The sequence below is a fragment of the Cheilinus undulatus genome, linkage group 1 (genome assembly GCF_018320785.1).
Source record: "Cheilinus undulatus linkage group 1, ASM1832078v1, whole genome shotgun sequence".
Lineage (NCBI taxonomy): Eukaryota > Metazoa > Chordata > Actinopteri > Labriformes > Labridae > Cheilinus > Cheilinus undulatus.
The window spans coordinates 40064500-40085464 of record NC_054865.1 but is presented as its reverse complement, the minus strand read 5'-3'; the positions used below and the strand labels follow the sequence as shown (position 1 = coordinate 40085464).

At 38.2% G+C, this 20965-nt stretch overlaps 1 protein-coding gene across 2 annotated transcripts; it reads left to right on the top strand.

The window, feature by feature from the left end:
• The first annotated feature begins 2335 nt into the window (after positions 1–2335).
• Positions 2336–20756, top strand: dync1li2 (dynein, cytoplasmic 1, light intermediate chain 2). 2 transcript variants are annotated; one of them, XM_041785688.1, is made up of 13 exons: positions 2336–2472; positions 3274–3347; positions 3696–3812; positions 3921–4151; positions 9876–10039; positions 12525–12618; positions 12781–12916; positions 13132–13243; positions 13339–13398; positions 14003–14047; positions 14166–14283; positions 16387–16515; positions 17352–20756. In XM_041785688.1, exons 1-13 carry the CDS (start codon positions 2387–2389, stop codon positions 17366–17368), a joined length of 1383 nt encoding a protein of 460 aa, XP_041641622.1. In that variant the 5' UTR covers positions 2336–2386; the 3' UTR covers positions 17369–20756. The 2 variants fall into 2 exon arrangements, with proteins under 2 accessions (XP_041641622.1, XP_041641614.1); XM_041785680.1 differs by having other exon boundaries at positions 17347–20756.
• Positions 20757–20965: the final 209 nt, after the last annotated feature.

Sequence of the window (20965 nt, the reverse complement as noted above, 5' to 3'; positions counted from 1 at the left end):
TGTATCTGTCCCTATTGAATAAACCTTAAATAGATAAATAAATAAATTCAAAGCAGTGTAATGCTGACTGTGCTTGGTCTGAAAAAAGATGGTCAAATATCATTTATGTCTGTGCCATTCAAAGCGTGGATCTTGGCTCCTGTTGGGTTGTAGAAACCTGGGGTTTAGAATAGAGGAAATAGAATAATGAATAATAATTTAAAAATCAACATAGAATATTATTGGTAGGAAAAGCAACATTTAAATATACAGGTGCATCTAAAAGAAGTAAGTACATCACATAAAAGTTCATTTTACCGCAATTTATTTCAGATAGTCACATTTCCATAGATTCTAGATTCATCTCATACAAATTGAAACATTTCAAGACTTTTTTTAAACCATGGTTATTACGACTTACACCTTATGATGATCTAATATCCACTATCTCAAAAAATTAAATGCTGGTAAAAGTCCAATTTGCAAAGGTTTCCTGAGTCTTTATTGTCTCACTCCGGTTCATACACACAACCACAATCATGGGGAAGACTGCTTGCTTGACTACTGTCCAAAGAAAATCATTATCTTTCTCCAAAGGGAATCTAAGCCACAGAGGGTCACTGCTGAAAGTCCAGCATGTTCTCAGATGCTGTATCAAAGAAAGCAAATAAAGCTGTTTAAAGAACTTCACAAGGAGTGGACTAAGGCAAGATTTAGGGTCAATTCCATTTTCTACGGTCAGACAGAAAAGAGATTATACTTTAGCCCCCTGACCATAAATAAATGGAGAAGATCAACACAGAGATCCATAGTATGAACGAGATGGTTGAAGCTTTGTCGTCACCTCTGATGATGCACTGTTTACCGGCAATGTGTGATGATGAACAGCAATCAAGTGGCTTCTCATTTCTGAAGGGAAGGTTTTCACCCCTACCCCCTTACCACTCTGTTTCAAGGGGCCAAGGGAAGGGGTAGATGAAGGGGAAAGATTAAGGGGTAGAAATGGGTTTGTTCCTTTGTGTATCAAGATTCACCACACACAGGCATGTCCATCAGATGGGCTGGTTTTTAGAGTGAAGCCACAGAAACATCAATGCCTCACCTGGGCTAAAGAGAGAAAACAACTGCACTGTTGCTCAGTTGTCCAAAGTCCTGTTTCCAGGTGAAACTAAATTGTGCATTTCATTTGGAATTCAAGGTCCCAGTCTATAGAGGAAGATCAGAGAGGTACAGATTCCAAGCTTGAAGTCCTGTTTTCAGTTTTCAAAGTCAGTGATGGTTTTGGGTGCCATATCATCTGCTGGTGTCGGTCCACTGTGCTTTATCAAGTCCAGAGTAAACACTGTCAGCTGTCAACCAGGAGATTTTAGATAACTTCATGCTTCTGTCTGCTGAGAAATTTATGGGGATTATGATTTCCTTTTCCAGCAGGAATTGGCATCTGCCCACAGTAAAGTGTGCCAGAAACTGGTTTGCTAGCCACGATATCACTGTGCATGGTTGGCCAGCCAACTGGACTGTCTTGAACCCCGTAGAGAGTCATATGTCAAGAGGAAAAGAAGAGACACCCGACTCAACAATACAGATGAGCTGAAGGCTGCTTATCAGAGTATCCAGTGCTTCATAACACCCCAGCAGTGCCACGGACTGTTTGCCTCCATGCCATGTCACATAGATGCAGTAATTTGTGCAAAATGAGCTCCAACCAATTACTGAGTGCATAAATGAGCATAATTTTCCATAAGGTTATCATTTCTGCTTTTTTTGGACTGATGTGTTGTTATATTCCAACATTTTGTGATAGGGGACTTTTGGTGAGCAATTAAACATACTTATTAATAAACAACAACAACAAAAGAAAATCTTAAAATATTTAACTTTTTGATGAATTAATGTAGAATATGCCAGTGTTACTTCTTGAACTGAAACACAGGAAAAAATGAAGATCAAACCAGGCATGTTTAAAACAAAGAAAGACACACTGAATTAATGAATATTGAGAAAGAAAAATACAAAATTAAGTTCGCTGTTGCTATTAAGTGCTATTTAGAATGGAGTAAGACTTTATGACTCTATAACAAAAGGAACATGACATTAAAAAAACAATTGAGGTTTTTTTTTTTTCAATAAAATATCTTTACTAGTACTAAGCAAAATTATATTAAAATGTTTACAAAAATACACTCAGTCATGGAATGAAATTAATTTCGATAGCCTAGTAAAAATTAGGAAATTGTTGTTGCAGATCATCCCGTGATATTTAACATTCTCAGTAATTTTGTGTATTCAAGTTCCCGGCGGGACGTAGCTATCAACGGATGTAACGCACCCTCTGCTACTTGGATGAAGGCGGTGCTAGTGGAGCCCAAGAAGCAGGGCCTTGCCTTTGTGGTTGTAGAAAGAGAAGATGGCTCCCGTTCAGGAGAAACAGCTCCCGGGCGCAGCCGGGGCAGGCGACAATAAAAACGAGGAGGAAGAAGGACAAAACCTCTGGCAAGTCCTGCTTTAGTTTTAACAACCTCGTCCGCGTTTTGGCCCTTCTTACGAAAGCATAACTGTGTTGGTTCTGCTTTGTCACTGCCGGTTGGTCTCAGTCAGACACCGGCCCCGGCTAGCATTAACATTAGCACTAACTGAAGCTGGGTGGCCAGGGCGATAGCTAACGTTCACTTCTGTTAGCAGCTCAGCTAACGTCAGCTAGAGGGCTACTGTTAACAAGTCAAATGATCGATTGTTTATACTGTTTTAAGACGGGTTTTACTCATTCATACGTTGTTGCTGTATTAAGACGTTTAACTGAACAGTTACGTAGCCAGGGACATTGTTATGTCATGTGAAGACAATACCTTAAAACTAGCTTCTTTATGCAGGACACAACAAGCTAACAGGGACGTACACGTTAACAAGCTGAAAGCCTAACGAACTACCCAAAGTATACAGGAATAATGCTTTAACCTGCTTTAATCAGAACTTGTTAATAAGGCTTCCACTGCTCTGGAGCTTCAACTTGTCAATTATTATAAAGTCGGGTCCTGAACTACTGATTTCTCACAGACCGGTCAGACGCTATGACTTATCATTTCCTGCATTTTTTATGCTAAAGTGGGCTCATCCCAGGGCTGACTTCAGCGGTGAACCAACCCCAATCGACGACACATTTAGCATATTATTGAGCTATGGAGCTCCAGTCCAGGAAAAGCTGTTTAAGCATTAACTTGCGTTTTTAGATTAGGAGCTGTCAATATGCCACCTGACTGACAATATAGCAACTCTCTGTGTTGTCATTTCTTTTAGGACCTCGATACTGAGTGAAGTTTCAACTAGGTCGAATGCAAAGTTGCCATCAGGGAAAAATATCCTGGTATTTGGTAGGTATTTCCTAAACGGATATGTTCAAAAATGTATGCTGTTGCAGTGTAAGTCATAAACACTAATGCAGAGATGACTGCAGAGATGAGCGCATACTGACCTTAGTACAACGTGTGAAATACTGACATTGCCTGGAAATATGTGAGTGGGACGTTGGATACTTTAACTGTCATGAGATTATAAGTGTAGCCATTGTATCTCTGCAGGAAAGAATGTGAAGTGTAGATTTGTTTTGGTGCAGTAACATGAAGCAAGGAATCTGGGTCTTTATTTTCATCTAAAATATAAACACAGATGTTTTGAATGCTGCAACAATTGCAGCTACTAACAATGAACATTTTATGCAGGGGAGGATGGATCAGGAAAAACGTCACTCATGTCCAAACTTCAAGGAGCAGAACACAACAAGAAAGGGAGGGGATTGGAGTATTTGTACTTAAGTGTACATGATGAAGACATAGATGGTGAGTTTACCTGCTGAAGCATGTCAAGAATTGTTTCACAGAGACGGCAGTGACACAATAACTATAGTTTTTCATTTATGTAACAATTGTTTTGGTTTTACTTTGCAGATCTTACGCGGTGTAATGTGTGGATCCTTGATGGAGACCTATACCACAAAGGCCTACTTAAGTTTGCTGTTCCAGCTCAGGCACTACCTAACTGTCTTGCTGTGTTTGTTGCGGATATGTCACGGCCCTGGACCATTATGGAGTCACTGCAGAAGTGGGCAAGTGTACTACGCGACCATGTGGACAAACTCAAGATCCCACCAGAGGACATGAGAGAAATGGAGCAGAAGAGTAAGTAATGTGTTCAATACTTTCATTGGGAAAGATGCTGAAATGGAGCAGCCCGTTCAGTATACCTTAAACTGTGTGTGTGATGAAAAAAGAAAGATATTTTTGTTATTAAACTTCTGCTCTTTGCTTGTTCAAAAGGTTAATTTTCTGCTTCACCTAGCTGCAGGCTAGCTTCATTTTTATCATGTTCTCTCATGTGAGCTCTCTCTTTAATAGCAGAGACAAGCATGGGTTCAAACAGATCTTTGTTCATTTAAGAATCTGCCTTGTAAAAACTGTTAAACGGTGGTGGTTTACTATGAGATTGTCATATTATGGTTTAACATGTGAAAAGCAGGGACATGTATGTATACATGTAGTCCTGACAGTAGGCTGAAAGGAAACAGCACTCAGAAAAGTTGCCTGGAGCTTCCCAGGGTGGAAGCTATGGATGTCTTACATAATAAGAACCAGACTCTGATAGGAAAAGGAGAATGGTGGCTGTGTAGCATGGAAGGCAAGCTCTGTCTACCATTACATATTGTCAGGGATGTTTTCTGGGTCATCATCAGCTGATCCTCAGCTGTGTTGTGGCTAGAGGCGAGATCTGAAGATCAATGAGTGTGATGCACTCAGATGTTATTCTCCTGTTAATTTTAGAACAGGTCATTTCTTACTTATGAACAGTTCTTTTGTGTTTGGAAATATGCTTTTGGAGATCTAAGTTAGTTCAGCTTTCATGATTTTACAGAATGTTCATGTGTGCTTGCTGCTGTGGCTCTTACTAGTCTAGAAAACTTCTTGAAGAGATGCCAATTTCCTTAATTTTTGCAGATGAATTTGACAGAACAGGTCTTTAATTGTTTTCAACATACAACATGCTTGTACAGTGACAAGTGGTAACAAGTACTGCGGTCTGCTTGCAAATATGTGAAAAATAAAAGGGAAGCTGTTAGTGAAGTGATGACCAAAGCAAGCTGTTTTATAGGTTTTACTTCTAACTGATTTTCAAAGGATCTGTCTTTTCAGTCTTATTTCTGGTTCATATCACTTCAAGAAGCTGTAATAGTTAAGTGTGGTTGAATGGGGTTTCTTCAAAGTAGAGGACAGGAAATTGCTTGGAAATGCATTATTTTATCTTGATTTAAGCAGTAGAAGCCTTAGCATTACATATGTTGGCTTGCAACCGTAGTGTTTTTATTTCTGTGTTGAAGAAGATCTTATTCAGTCAGTATTTGAGGCTTAACTCTAAATCTGGTTTTTGGATTTCTCCAGGGTTCCTCCCCTTCTCTTGCCAAACATTTTGACCCCACCCACTGTCATGACACAGATTTTCAGTTTAGCAGTGGCATGTCATCCAGATAAAGCATCTTCAGTTGGGATGTAAGTAGCAGATTGGCAAGAGCTGGTTAGATTACGTATTTGTGGAAATGGATGTGTGTGAGGGAGAGAGACAGACTGAGAGAAGAATAGGAAGTCTTTGTGAGTGGCTTTTGTCCAGTGAATGTTGCAGATGTCTTGCATCATGGTTCCCTCCCCTCCAACAGCAGCAGCGTCAGGAAAAGGAAGGACGTAAACTGAGTTGGGTTGAGTAAAGTTAGTGGGCCGGACCATCTGACTCCTGCTGAGCTGTAACTGAAGTAGGCTGGCTGCTGGAGTCCTCTCAAGTCAAATTACAGGATCAGCCTGTTGCAGTATTTCCAAACCCTGAAACAAGAAAGATTTTATCCAGGGACTGCTGTTGCAGGATGAGAGAGAATGTCTTGAGCAACAAAAGCAGAAAACAGAGTGAAGACACATATGTCCGGTATTTTGTTTTGACTGTAGGTGTGTTGCCTTCAAAGTAAAGGGAACAAGTAATCTGGCAGCAGTAAAAATGTGCAACCACACGCCCTAGCAGCCTTAACTAGCAAACAGTTTAAGACTCATGCAAAGTTTTGTCTCACATTAGCATTTACCATGAAGACCAAGTTTGTTGAATTAGTTGAGAAGTAACTTTATTCTTAGCTAAATCTATGCATTGACCTCAACTTACCCTTTCAAGTCAGTCTTCAGCAGTTTCAGTGTTAAAGTACAATAGGTACAGCTGTCCTTGATGATGTGTGCATTATGACCTCACCTTTATTTGTGGAGCAGATAAAATCGTTTTGGTAGGGCAAAGTCTGTCTCTCTTTGTTTCTTTCACTTTATATTTTCAAGATGTGCTCTGTTTTCGCTCTTTCCTTCCGATTCTTCCCTAGAGCATCAGATACTCACCCTATATTGGTTTGGAATAATAGAAATAGAATTTCATTTTCATTATACACAAATATAAAGTAGCCATAACCTATCCCATGAACAAATTGTGCATAATCCACTGCTACACTTCCTTCCTCAAATAGTGTTGTGGTGGAGAAAGGGTACTGTGACAAATAGATGGCAGTGATCTCTCATCTCTTAGTATAATCAATTAGACATGTATTGTTGGGTTTTGATTAGGGCTGAAATGATTCCATGAATTATCCGAGTGATTTGATTAAAAAAAAAATCCTAAAGGCAGATTATCTGCCTCGAGTCTTCGCTTAAATCAGTCATGTATCCATATATGCCCATGCTGTAAGCTTGGGCATCGCACCGTGTGTTGCACGGCGTGCTGTGTTTCACACGGACAGCTGTTTGTGTGGCACAATGCACTTGTTTTCACTGTTACTATTATGTAACATGAATGATGTGAGGCGTGAAAATCACGAGGGAAGAGAAGTTGATGTGTTGATGTTTACAGGCACGTGTCCTGCGTTTTTAACACATCCACTGGCCGTGGCTTCATGGCAGATATGGCACTATGCCTGCACAGGTGAACCTACGGAGTTCTCCGAGTTTATGCGCTGCCTGCATGACTCGCTGGTGTGAGACAGCACTCAGTTTGTGTCTGCAGACTTCAGGGAATTTCATACACTTCTCTGATTGACCCAACGGTTTCACAGAACACCGTCAGGCTTCACAATTCAAGTCCTGCTTTGGTGCTTTCCCTCTCTCTCTCTCTTCCGCGTGCGCACGTTATACATTTAATTATGAATTATCTAAAATTCAGCGCAGTGACGTCTTGATTCCAGCGTAATTTTTGAAATGTTTTAGTATCCCGAATGATTTGATAAGACTTATATTGATAATAAATTGACACCAATTAAATAGAAACACCTTATTGCCACAGACAGTGACTGACACGAAGACTAAATAGGTTAAAGTTCATCATCATACAGTCAGGATTCAACAGGTCACAGAGGCAGCTTTATCCCTTAAAATGTGTTCTCAATGTAAGTGGATGGTCTTAAAGGTCAGATTATTATGGTGGATGAACTCACAAACAAAAATGTGCAAAAATTTAAGTGAACACCCTTTAAAAGATAAACCATACTCCTGTAATCTAAATGTTAACCTTTCAGCCATCATCAGACCACTGTGTGAATGATGCAGCTTTATGCTTGATAAAATGTGAACTATTACATTCATTCATAAACTAGAGGATGTTAAAATAATTAAGTGTCCTTTTACTTTAATAGCAAATTGGAAAATAAAAATTCACTACAATTAAAGAAATAAAGTGTTGGCGCCAAATATTTCCTGGGAGAGGATCCCTAAAATCCCAAATATGGCATAATCTAATGTAATTATTTAACTTCCTGTCCTTGTAACTTTAATAAATGTAAATTGCTATCAGAACTAAACTGCACTTTGTAAAACGTATTTACTTTAGAGAATCTGTTAATACCAATTTTTAATATAGAAGTAGTTCATTTAAGGGACCAATCTTCTTTTCTCATTTGTGTAGTACTACTTCTCTTGAAAAAAGCAAAAGTGATTAAAAAAATGCAATATTTCTTAATTGAGAACTTAATTAATCGGCAGACAAATCGATAGAATACTCGACAACTAAAAGAATCGATTGCTGCAGCCCTAGCTTTAAAAAAAAGCCTAATTGGTGCTTTTCCTTGCCTGTGTTCTAATCAGTAATATCTCCTATTTGGATGCTGCACTATGTCAGTGCCTTGCAGACCCCATGTACATCTTAAATTTACAGGAGGGGATTAGATTAAAGTCTGACTTCTTTTAGCAGTCATTAAATGCCAAATGAAGCTAAAGTGCCCTTTCATATACACTTCAGCAGGGAAAGGAGAGGCCAGGTTTTAGGAATCTTCCTTCAGGAATTTGTGAATTCCTGCTTTTCAGCTCAAATGTACATACTCCCAACTTATTGTGCATATGCACTGGATTTGTGTAATCCTGTATTCAAGAAGGGTTGCCTTTTAGATTGCTTGTAACCCCAGTTCTCGCCCCATACTCTAAATCCCATGTTTGAAAGTAAAGGAGGCTCAAAACGCCAAGTCAATCTGGCTTTGTGGGCTGTCCCCGACTGCATTCCCGAAGATCCTGAGGAAGTAGGCCAAACCTTCCTGAATAACACCCCCTTACCACACACCACTGCTTTGTAAGTGTCTGGACATCTGGGGTAGCAAAACAAGGAAGTGAATGATAATGATGCCATTTTTACTACCTTTCACTGGCTTGATTAACACAGCTCCGCTCAGTGATTCATAAAACTAGACTTTGCAAGATCCTTAAAAGCAATGACACTTTGTTTGCACATTTAAATTGTGCATTTTCTTTTTCCCAGTTAGTGGGACGGGGGTGGGGGGTTAGGGCAGGCGTATTTTAATATGCCAGAGGGGTACACCCCAAGTGCCCTATGATGTATTCTCACAGAAACTGAGGCTTTGCACAATGATAAACTCTGTGTGATATGATCCAGTGCCATGCCCATCTCGTTTTGCAGGTGATGCTGTCTACATGTATCCTTTACATACTGTTAACCAGAGTCTCTAAAAGACAACACATGCTAGAGTTTATGCATCCACAACAACTCTGACACACAGATCAGCTGTTGCAGTCTAACAACTGAATGTTAAGTGAAACATTTCAAATTGTAAATTGTGTAATGCATGAAATGCAAGGCTAAATAATATTGACATAAGACCAGGCAATTGTAAAAAAAAGCTGGTACGGGATAAGAATTACCTGTTGACCTATGTGCAAGCTGAAATATGGTAGGTAATCCGCCCTGTAATTTTTACTCCTCAAATAATAGGCATGGATGATTCACTCAGGATTAAAAACATAGACGTCCTGCATGATTATCACAGGTAATAGTAATCCTGTGCGAATAGGGCTTTTATTCAGCAAAATGTGTCACTAACAGCTTGAACATATTTGATCTTGTTTGACAGGTCATACCTATTTAGAGGACTATTGTATTTCTGGTGTTTGAATTTATTTTACCGGCATTAAATGCAGGATTTTCTGGGCCATAATGCAAATAAAATATTCAGAAGTGCAAGCCAGTTTGATGAAAGTTTGGCAAGGAAATTAGTTTTAGCTTTACAAGGACATAAGGGATGGATTAGGGCATATCGAAAGACTTGATGAGCCCTTGGGGTCTAATGTTCTTACTAACAATTATAAAATATGATGATGTCCTTCACCATACAATATTTGTAGTAATAAAAGAAGATTTTCTTAAAAAAAAAAAAAAAAACAGTGTTTAATGGTGGATTATTCTAGAACAGAAGTGAACAATGGCATGAAAAACAGTAGTGAAAGAGGAAGGAGCACATAGAAATCTTTTAAACTGAACTTAATGTCTGACTCATCAGGGCTTGTGTGTTCACCGTGATCTAAGTTTGTTTCTTTTGCTGCCTTTGTTTCCACTAGTGGTGAGGGCGTTTCAAGAGTACAAAGAACCAGAAGATGCCACCCAACCCTCTCCACAGAGACGGCCCCCAGCTGCAGGGGAAGAAGAGGAAGTTGTGCTACCACTTGGGGACAACACGCTCACACACAACCTGGGCATTCCAGTGCTAATAGTTTGCACAAAGGTAAATAATGCTTACAATGCATAAAGTCTTGCAGGGATATCTGTAGGCTATAAAAGCCAGCTAAAATTTTGATTGGTTTAACCACTTTATTTAAAAAGTCATGGGACATGTTAAAATCACAGTAACATATTCTTATTTGTTTGACGAATGAGTATAAAATCCTTCTTTTATACATTAACAGCTAGCACCACCCATCTGATGGGTTGTTGAGTTGTCCCCATAAAAAGGATGTAGTCGGTCCATTCTGTACTGAAACATTAGCACGAGTTAACATAGCATATTGTGACCGTGATTTAAAAAAAGGCCTAGTTGGAGTTGCTTGTGAACCCTTGAGGCAAAGAGTAACACTGAAATCCACAGTGCAGCCATCAGCAGAGCTTCACATGTTTGCTGTGACTACAAAAAGGTGAATGAGCCTTTTTAAATCTCTGAAACCACTGTCAAGCTGTGGTCTAAGATAAAGCATCAAGCCCAAAAGAAAAAGTTAAGGGTAATACTTTTAGTGTGCTGAATAAGGGTGTGATTGAAATGAAAAATACATCTCTTTGAGGTGAGAACTGTAACATATGCAGAGCAGCAGCCATCATGACAGTGTAATGTTGCACTAAAATAAAAATAGTTGTGGAAGAGCTGCCTCTCCAAAAGACACTATTTCCACCTTGAAATCATACATGTGGCAACTACAAATGGGTAACAGCTGATTACAACTCAGTTTTTTTCTGTTAAAACATTTAAATACTGCAAGAGAGAATTTTAAGTGCACCAACTGGGAGAAGTATGAGGAAAAAAACATTGACAGAGTCAAACAAGCATTATACTATGAGAAAATTCAACCAACTGATATGGATGGTGGTAATGAACAAGTCTGTAGCAGTTGTCACATTTTCATCTGCAAGTAATTTCCCCTTAAGTTTTAGGATAAAGATAAAAAAAGAAATTGTATACATACAGACAACCCATCAGTAACATTGTTTCAAATCAGTTTCTAATCAGTGAGATAAACTGACTGATGATTATATTGTATAATGTAAAACCCTGTTAGAGACAGTTAGCTCATTTCCATAGAGAGCCACTTTGCATCAGCAGCACCGTGCTCTGGGTGAGTTTATTATCCTGACAGTTGAACACTGGATGAGTGACAGCTGTCCTTCATCACAACTCCATTCTAATAATACACTCCCATTCAGGACACACATGTTCCACAGATCAATAAAAAACATTTAGCATCATGGCTGGGGTGGAAAGTAACTCATTACATTTACTCAAGTTACTGTTATGAGTAGTTTTTTGTACATGCACTTTTTAGTACATTTGGAAATCAGTAATCTCACTTTTACTTTAGTATATTTTGGGCTAAGTGTTGTTCTTCATTACATTTTAAAAAGCATCCAGTAATGAGTTTCAAAAGCATAAACTAAAAGTAAAATTGAGAAGGGTCTAGCTTTGTCAGCAGCATGAAACTGGTTTGGCTTTGACTACACATGAGCGAGAGAATTAATCCCAAAACAGCTGTTACATTTTGCTTTACTATCAAGTTTAGACTTACCCGGTTAACCTGGTCAGAGATTCATATAGACATGTTGTTATTTCCAACAAGGAAAGATCATATTTTACTGTACGACTCTCTAGTAGCTGCTCTGTTTTCAGTACTTAAAGTAAATTTTAAAGTAAATACTTTTTACCCTTACATGAGTAGATTTATAGACTATTACTTTTAACTGAACTTAAATCAATTTTGACCAAAGTAACTGTACTTTTACATGAGCACAAAACTCTTGTACTTTCCACCTCTGTGTTATGGTGATAAACAAATGACTCGCTGCCAGATGTCTGCAAAAACTTAGTGAAAAGAATATTGTTTCATTTGTGTAAGTATGGGCCATGAAGATCCGCTATACAAATAGAACAAGTCAGCCTTTAAAATAGAATTTCACACAAGTTTTTTGTGTACTTTCCCAGAGAGATAGCTCATAAAATGTTGCTATTTATTACTTTACTTTGATTCAAACACAGAGTCTACTTTTTCTGTTTAACCTTCCTGTCTGTGTTTGTTTTGCATGTAGCTACATTAAAGTGCTGTTAAAATTCAGTTCAAGTCATAACTAGAGAAGACAAAGTGTATAAGTAGTGATAATTATTTAAATACAATCACTGTTAAAATATTTAATAATGGAACAGCATTATTTTGTGTTTTGACTCTCAGTCAAATAAACAACCATTTTTCCAGTCATTTTTTTTGTTTTGTTTTCTTAAAAATTGTCATCTCGTTCCTGTGAACTTCACATCATCACGTCTTTTTGTCCCATGAGATGTGTGTCTCGTCACACCCCTTGTATAGTTGAGTTTACTTTTAGAAATAGAAATGTGCTGTCAGTAATGTGATCATGCAAGAGGTATGAATGCTTCAGAGTTGTGATAACAGCATGCCATTTCTGTGTTGTTTTTGTATTTAACTCTTTCCTTCTCTGAATTTTCTGTTTTCCAGTGTGACGCAGTCAGTGTACTAGAGAAAGAGTACGACTACAGAGAAGAGCACTTCGATTTTATCCAGTCCCACATCCGGAGATTTTGCTTAGAGTGTATCCTTCTTTGAAAAAGTTTCTTTCTGTCATTACAGGTACAGTACTAGTAACAGTTATGCAGATACATAAATCAGCAACAGGTATTTTAAATAGGGCTCATGATATTGCATTATTTCACCATCAACCCCAAATATTGACTGCCTTGACGGAAGTTATCAGATGGAGCGGGTCTGATCTATACATCAGTCAAAGAGGAAAAAAACCTGGATCTGCTTTACAAATATTTAGTACATAAGATTTATGAGTTTGAGTTCACCTCACCTGCCTTAGTGGTGGAGAAGGATGCAGTGTTCATGTAAGTACACCAGTTTAATCACTTATCACAGTTTCTTGGTTTTTAACTGCCATCTGAGTTATTTTTTACAACACTGATGCAATACTGTTGTGCCTCCATTTTTCTGTCAGTTTTGTAATAATAGATACAAAATTTAAAAAAAAGTATTGTCCTCATTCTTATTCAAAAGAAATACTAGATACTGTTACTTCTAACTGCCTCTTCCTTTTTTTCAGTCCATCTGGATGGGATAATGAGAAGAAAATTGGGATTTTGCATGAAAATTTCACGACAGTCAGACCTGAAGATCCATTTGAAGATTTCATCACGAAACCTCCAGTAAGAAAGGTATGGTAGATCATATACTGTAAAAAGATAAATGTAGGACCAACATTACTGCCATAAGTTAAACTCATCTTTTAGTCTTTGGCTTTTCTTCACAGCTGGTTCATGACAAAGAGATCAGTGCAGAGGATGAGCAGGTGTTCCTGATGAAGCAACAGGTATGGGAAGTTTTTCCTCCAAAATTTTTGACATCTCTCACACACCACTGATATTTCAACAGTCTGACAATTGTCTGTGTTCATTTTGAAGTTAAGCTGAAAATCAAGTAAAATAACATCTTCACAGTATCATTTTATGGCTTTATTGGGTTAAAAAAAATGAAGAGATTTGGCCGAAACAAAAGACCAAGAGCAATATGTATACTTTACTCAGAGTTGTTCTAGTGTTGATTTTTAACTTCCACATGACAAATACCAATACCTTTACTTCCTGTTTTTGGATATACAAACCAGGAACGGAATTTAAATAAAACAGGGAACAAATTTTGCAGCTTGGTGGCATGGAGAAGTATTCAGTATTTTGGTGTGACTTTGTACAAAACACTAGTTGCTTTTACCTATACTGACTCAAATTTGGAAAAGATTGATTGAAGACTGTCAGCTTAATAAAGCAGGCTTTCCAATTGAGATTAAGGGCATAAATATCTGTGTTTAGCCATAACTATTTAAATATTCATTATGCCACTACACTTTAGTGTTTTTAGGTTTATTGTTGGAGTGGTAAACCATCAGACTTTAAATGTGGTATTTTCTTTTTCCACAGTCTTTGTTAGCAAAGCAGCCAGCCACGCCAACAAGAGGAGCAACAGTAAGTGCCCAAACATCCCTAAAACACTGAATCCTCTCCTCTGCATTTCGCCTCTGTTAGTTTTGAAATACAAGCATCTTTTACGTCTGTTCTCAGCCTTGTGTTTTCTATGTTACAGGAGTCTCCAGGACGGACAGCCTCGGGGTCTCCAAGGCCTGCAGGTCGCGCTGGCCAACCTGCAGTGACCGGCAGCTCACCGATGGCTGCTGTCAAAAAGCCTGATCCCAACATGAAAGGTATGCTTATTCAGTTGTTTTCATACCTCATAAATAGAGTCAAACTTTGCTCTCGAATGTCTCCTAGCTTGTGTGGTATGTTCTGTGGGTTGCTGCTAATTTCAGGATTTTCTATAACAATAAAAAATATTTCGACCCTAAGCAAAAACTGTGTTGATGGCAGTCTTGACTGTACTCACATTACAACATTGCCCCCTTGAGGTAACACCTAAAATATCACTTGTAACAAAAAAACCCTGCCACCCTTTAGCAGAAACATTGGCTTCTCTCTATCATTTAGTACAGCAGGGAGTTATGCATTCCACATAAAAAATGGTTTTACTGTATTTTTTCATTTGTTCTTTTTATGTTTCAACATAAGCAGAAAAAAAGTGGCTGCCCCTCTGTTTAGTTCAGATACAAAAAGAAAATCCTAAAAAATGCTCCATGTACTTGTAGCAGATCAAACAGCTGTTTGATCAGATCTAATCACCAATTTCAATGTGTTTCTTCAGATGATGCACATACTAGAGTGCACTCAACTTCTTCTTTTACAGGTTAAAGGTCTGTATCCTAAACATGTTCAAAGCCTCCCCAAACTCGAAATCACATAAATTTAAGATATTATTTATTAAAGCTATATGATCAATGTTTTTGACAGCAGCTGGGATAATAACTAGTGAAACTTTGCTTCTATTGGTAGAATGAATTTTCACAATGCATTTTTGTATTTTTTGCTGTATTTTTCCAATCCAATCATAATACACTGTTTTTGTTCTTCTTTGAATAGTCTTTTTCTACCCAGTAGACATCTCTCTACTATCTATCATTTCACCTTTACAAACCATAAACCAATACCCTTTGTTATTTGTTGGCATGGGCAATAAATTAACATGATCTCTCAGCTGTATTTGTGGAAAATCTACATTTTGTTTCTTGAACCTCCTCCATTACAACCCCTTCAGCTTTGCTCTGTTGATTACAGGTGAACTGGTTTAAAAGGCCTTGTCAGAATGAGAAACATTAGCTTTTTCTCCCTCTCCTCACACAAATCCATAAATACACTCAATACATTTGAGCAGGTGTACTGTGAAGAGTGGGGGTAGTACTCTGGCTAAACAGTGTTTCCCTCATAAACTACAACTGAACAACTGCTTGGCATATCTGCCAACTCTTTAAAGATGTAACATATGTAGAATTTCTGCACTGAAATATCTATATTAATTACAAAGGTGGCCATTCTTTTGTTATATATTTTGTCAAACAGAGGTCTTACAGAATCTTAACCTTTTCCTAAAGTTTTCAAAGACTGAGGAATTCTGAATTTTTTATAATTTTAATGAGATGTGTCTTTTAATGAAGACTGCCATAGGTTGCCAATTCAACTGCCTAAACTGACCTCCGTGTCATCGACCCCCATTTCCAGCACGTTCAGACCAGCACCGTTCAGCTCCACCCACATCCATACCCTCCTTCTCAAAACTGCTTCTTGAAAACAGACGTTCTCTTATTATTTATAAATTTCTCATAATGAGAGACAAATGCACCAATAAAAGCACTTCCCTCTCTATTTGGAAGCAACCTGAGAATGTCGGTCTAACACTGCTTGCAGCACACATGCACATTCTTGAGTTACTACCAAATGAACCAGGAAGTGCTTTTATTGGTGCATATCTCCTTCATCATAGAAATTTAGGATTGAAAACAGAACTTCTATTTCTAATTTTTAAGAAATGCTTATGAGTAGTCATTTTTTTTATTGAACAGGGTCCTAAATTCAAAACAAGAAGTAAACAGCAGAGCTGGGCAGCACTGGTCTGACTCATAATGTTGTGTTAATGTTTTGGATGAGAGCCCCCTGGTGGAGGAATTTTATACACTGTGCATTTAAGCTTTTTTTATCTTTGAACAATATCCATTTATCTCTGTCTTCTCCTCATGCACATGTTGGAGTGTTGAGAAGGAGAGGAAAAATTTCTGTATACTATGACTTGTGCATCACAGTAGTATTCTCTTAAGATCTGGAAGTGCTATACCTCCACTTTCCTTGTCAGTTTGGTGTGTCTTGAATTTTGTTTACGGTGTATTTTAAAGTTTTTTGATCTTGTTGTTTTTCCCTTGTAGCTGGAGCTGCCAATGAGGGAGTGCTGGCTAACTTCTTCAACAGTCTGTTGAGTAAAAAGACTGGATCCCCAGGGAGCCCAGGAAGTGGAGCAGTTGGAGCTGGAGTGCAAGGGTCTGCCAAGAAAACAGGTACAGCCTTTGTGGTTCTCTCCCCTCTAATCTCTAATACCTTCTTATTTACAGGTTTTTTACATTTGTAAAAACAGTTAGAAAGTTTTATTGTTGAGTGAAGGGCCCTCAGGTTAGGCCCATCACAGTATGCACTGCATGAAGACTGAGAAGATGAACAGAAAAGGTCCCTTTTGCTGTTTGGAGTTTTATCTCTGCAGCCTGAGACAGAAGGTAAAAACAGGAGAAAAGAAAAGTTGTCCTTTGAGTGAACTTCTGACATCTGAGGAAACTTGTGACAGGCCTGTATGCACCAAACTTCAACCATAAATGCTCTCATGACACTAATGTCTCCCACTCTGCATCACACCCCACTGCTCTCCTGCTCAACTAACTGATTTAACAGTGATGTTATTTGAGTACCCCAGACTGGTCTGCATGATGTTATTTTTATGCTTTAGCAGTCATTTTTACATTGTTATATTGTTTAAATATAACAAAGTTAAGTGCCATTTGTTAAATGAATGTGCAGTATACAGTTCATGAAAACATCACATTACTCATCTCTTTCTGAAACTGCTGACATGTCCTTTTCTCCAGCCCTAATCAGTGTTAACATGTTTGTGTGACCCAGCTGAATGGACAATGCATGAACATATGTTCCCTTTATCTTTTAATTATCTCAGCATGTGTGTAATATTTGGCAGCAAGCCGCTAGCCTTGAGCATGGAATTGCATCACCATCCAACCCCCATCCATCCGCTTGCTGGCCATAGAAAACTGTTATTTATGATGACACACACAGAAGCTACAGGAGATTACTTGTGGGCTTTGTCTCCTGTTTTTCCCAAGGGCAGAAGCCGGGTTTGACTGACGTCCAGGCAGAGTTGGACAGGATGACTCGCAAACAAGACTCCATGGTTTCAGCTAACAACATACCACCGCCGACAGAGAACGAAGCGTGAAGGCAACAAAAACAGCTGCATCCTCCACTGTATTAATACTCTGGAAAATAAAACATGTACATGTGAACGATAAAAAAAGAAAATGACCAAATTCCCAACATCTATATCAGTCAGCACACATGGTGGTTTTACCAAAATGAGTTCAGATGCTATCAGATATTTTGGAGCTCTGGTGAGATGGAAAGTGTGATATAAGAGAGGTGAAGGTGTTAATGAGATGATAAGTGCTAAAGGCTTGGATTTATTTCTGTCCTCTCTTCCGCTGAAAGTGTTATTTTATGAGGAATGTCGGTGAATGGAAACGTGTGCACACTCCCTGGCAGGCAGCCTGACGTGCTGGACTGCAGGTCCCCAGTCTCTGGGATAAAACTCCCTCTCTTGATGGGTTTAAAGAGTGGAAATATTTCTGGTCCTGTGGCCTTTAGTTAAGCTTATCTTATGGAAGGAATTTGGTTGCGATTGGAAAGGTATTTAAAGTTTAAATATATTCAGTGAGAACAGGAATTGAAATACTTGCAAACACATGTAGTATGTAAAAATGTTGGATATGAAATGGTTGTATTTATACAAATTTCCTCCTTTTTATTTTATTTTGTGCACCATTTTTCGGTTTAAGGAAATATTCATCTGCATCGCTTAACATGTTAAAATGCCACTGACGTCATGACACTAATATGACCAGTCCAGATAGCTGATAGCATATCATGTCATTTACCCTAATCATCTCGAAGGATTATGTAAATAGAAGTACAAAAATCTATTCAGGTTAACTTGACTTTGTATAAACTGCAATTCTGTCCAAATTCTTTGAATAGCTTCTTTGACTAAATGAGAAAGGTTGGGAATAGACGGACTTAGAGGTTGCAACAGAATCACTTCTTTTGCTACGAGTGTGTATATTTGGGGAGGGGGTTGGGCAGCATCTTTCCTACTATAACTCCTAAGTGCCTCGCACAGTTAGCTGTTTGTGTCATAGTAGAGGTGCTTGTCTACGTAAGAGGAAATGCACTGTAGCATCATCGGTTTAAAGGTTTTTGTCCATTTTTTGTCATCCAAATAATTTATTTTGTTTTACATTTTTGTTAATGTACAACAAGCCTGTGGTCTCTTGTTATTTTCAGAAATGATATTTCTGTGGCCTAGTTGATCATTTTCAGTAGAGCAATAGATTGATTTCATACAGACTGTAAAGGCTGCTGATATTAAGAAACTAAGAAACCACACGTTGGAACTTTTGGGTCCCTCAGACGAACACGTAACACGGGTGAAACCACTCGTCTTGCAGCCAAAAGACAATGATTTGCTGTGGTTTGATCAAAAATGAGTTATTGTATCTTTGATGTTGGACAGCACTGTCCTCCTTTGGTTTCACATGTTTTATTCGCCCTCTGTACTTTTGCATGTCAGTTAAAACATTCCCAGTTTCTACATGATGTAGTTGTAGGAACTTATCCCTGTAGGTTTGTCCAGTCAGGTCTTTTAGTTCTTTCTCTTTCAGTGCCCATTTAAAATGACAGCCTTTGCCTTCAATGTACAGCTAACTGTTTGTCACACTGGGCACCCTGCCTTCACAGGAATGCTCCTAATTAATTTGTGTGTCCTTAAAGGGTTGCTTAATTGTCTTATATTATTGCTTTTCTATTATTTTACTGTACCATATCAAAAATCTGTAATGTTTATGGTTTCATGACACCATGAGTTGATGAAATTAAGTGTACATTATCTTCAGTCTGTATGCAAGGCCCTACTTAATCCTATGGATAGTTTTCATCTGTAGCGTTCACAGATTTAATGACAAGTGTTGAGAGCAGCTATTTACTAATTAAGTAATAGCAAGCTAGGAAACTGGATTGAATTGGGACAATGTACCAAAGATGCATAGTAGTCACTATTTTCTGCTTTTATTGTTGGCAGTCATCCATAAGATTAACCAGTGGCCATTTGTTTTGTCCTACTTTGCATGGAGCCCTTGCATTCCAAACTTAAGTTCCAACGGTAAGCTCTTATTTTGATTATGACCTATTTAAATAGTAGATATGCCTTACTCCACTCAGCCATATCAGGAGTTTCAGACTTCAAAAGAAAATGTAACTGTCTGATGAAATTTATGGAACTGCATAAATTATTTTGGAAAATTTCAGCTGCAAGGGAATGATGTTAGGATCATATTTGTGTACAGTTGGCTTCATGCATGATTTTATTTGTTTGTTAGAGACGCTACAAAACTGTTCTGGATTTACTTTTGATCAAACAAAGCTCTTATTGTTTTTATTTGTCCTTTTTTGTGACTGGGTGGAATGTGCCCCTGAGCGTCTGTGGATGAAGCACAATTTGTAAGAACAGCCAGGAGCAGTACCCACACGTGTTGAAATAAGCACTTTTCCTTGGACACTTGTATCAATTCCACATTGGTACGGTATAGGATACAGAATGCATTTTTTTCTCCTTTTTTGCGTTGCCTTGTTTTCTTAGATTTAGTGATTAACCCTAAAAGTTAACCTTCATTATAAAGCATCATTATTTATCTGCATTTGCTGCTGAAGATCTGGAAGATGCCCTTAGTGGTTGATTGTGGAATAACCTGTTTCTGTTGGTGATGTACATTAAATATCAATCATCTAGACATAACCCTCATTAGGGATGTTTTTGAACATCTGAAAGTAGAGAAACCAAATACCATAAACCATTAGTTATCAGGTTTGTCCTTTTTGCCTTTAAAACATCCTTTTTGTTTACATCTTACCTAGGCATGTGTTCTTTTAGTTGTCAAATATTTCCCCCATAGACACTTTCTGTTTAAGACAAATTTGAAATGTCATCGACCACCCTGATCTTTCTTTGTAAACATGGCCGCACTATAATTTGACATTTAGCTGAGTGTAATGAAGTGCTCTCATGCTGCTTGGTTTCAAAGTTGCACTTGCTCTTTCTAAAGGTTGGGTGTTGCTCCCAAGATTGATCAATGAACAGATGTTACTTTTGTACTTAGCTGCGATGGAAAGCGACTGCCTCTTCACATCATAACTGAATTGCCTTCAACCACTATTGACCGTCTACTTCTATATGAGACTATGAGCTTCTGCTTCCAGCCCTTTTTGTATTCAGGATATCAAGACATTGTAAGCACATGGCTGGCTGCATTTTGTGTCCTGATGTAATTCAGAAGTTTGATTGTATGACTTTAACAGAGTTCTGTAGCCTCTAAGCTGCCATGTGGATTCTAGCTTCTTACGCCGACAAAGATAAGGAAAATGTTTATCAGACCCCTGGCTTCAATAAAACCAAGAATACAAAATTTTACTGACTTACATGTGTTTTTTTTTTTTTTTTTGGAGGGGGGGTTACTTCAATTATGGCACAAAAAAACATTTAACCACAGCCTGCGCTTGGGTAATTTGAAAACAAACAAATATATAGTCATAATCAAAGTGCAGGGGATGTTCTTTCAATCTAAACCAGTGGTTATCAGCTGGTGGGCCCAAAGTGGGTAGCAGAGCTGTTTTGGG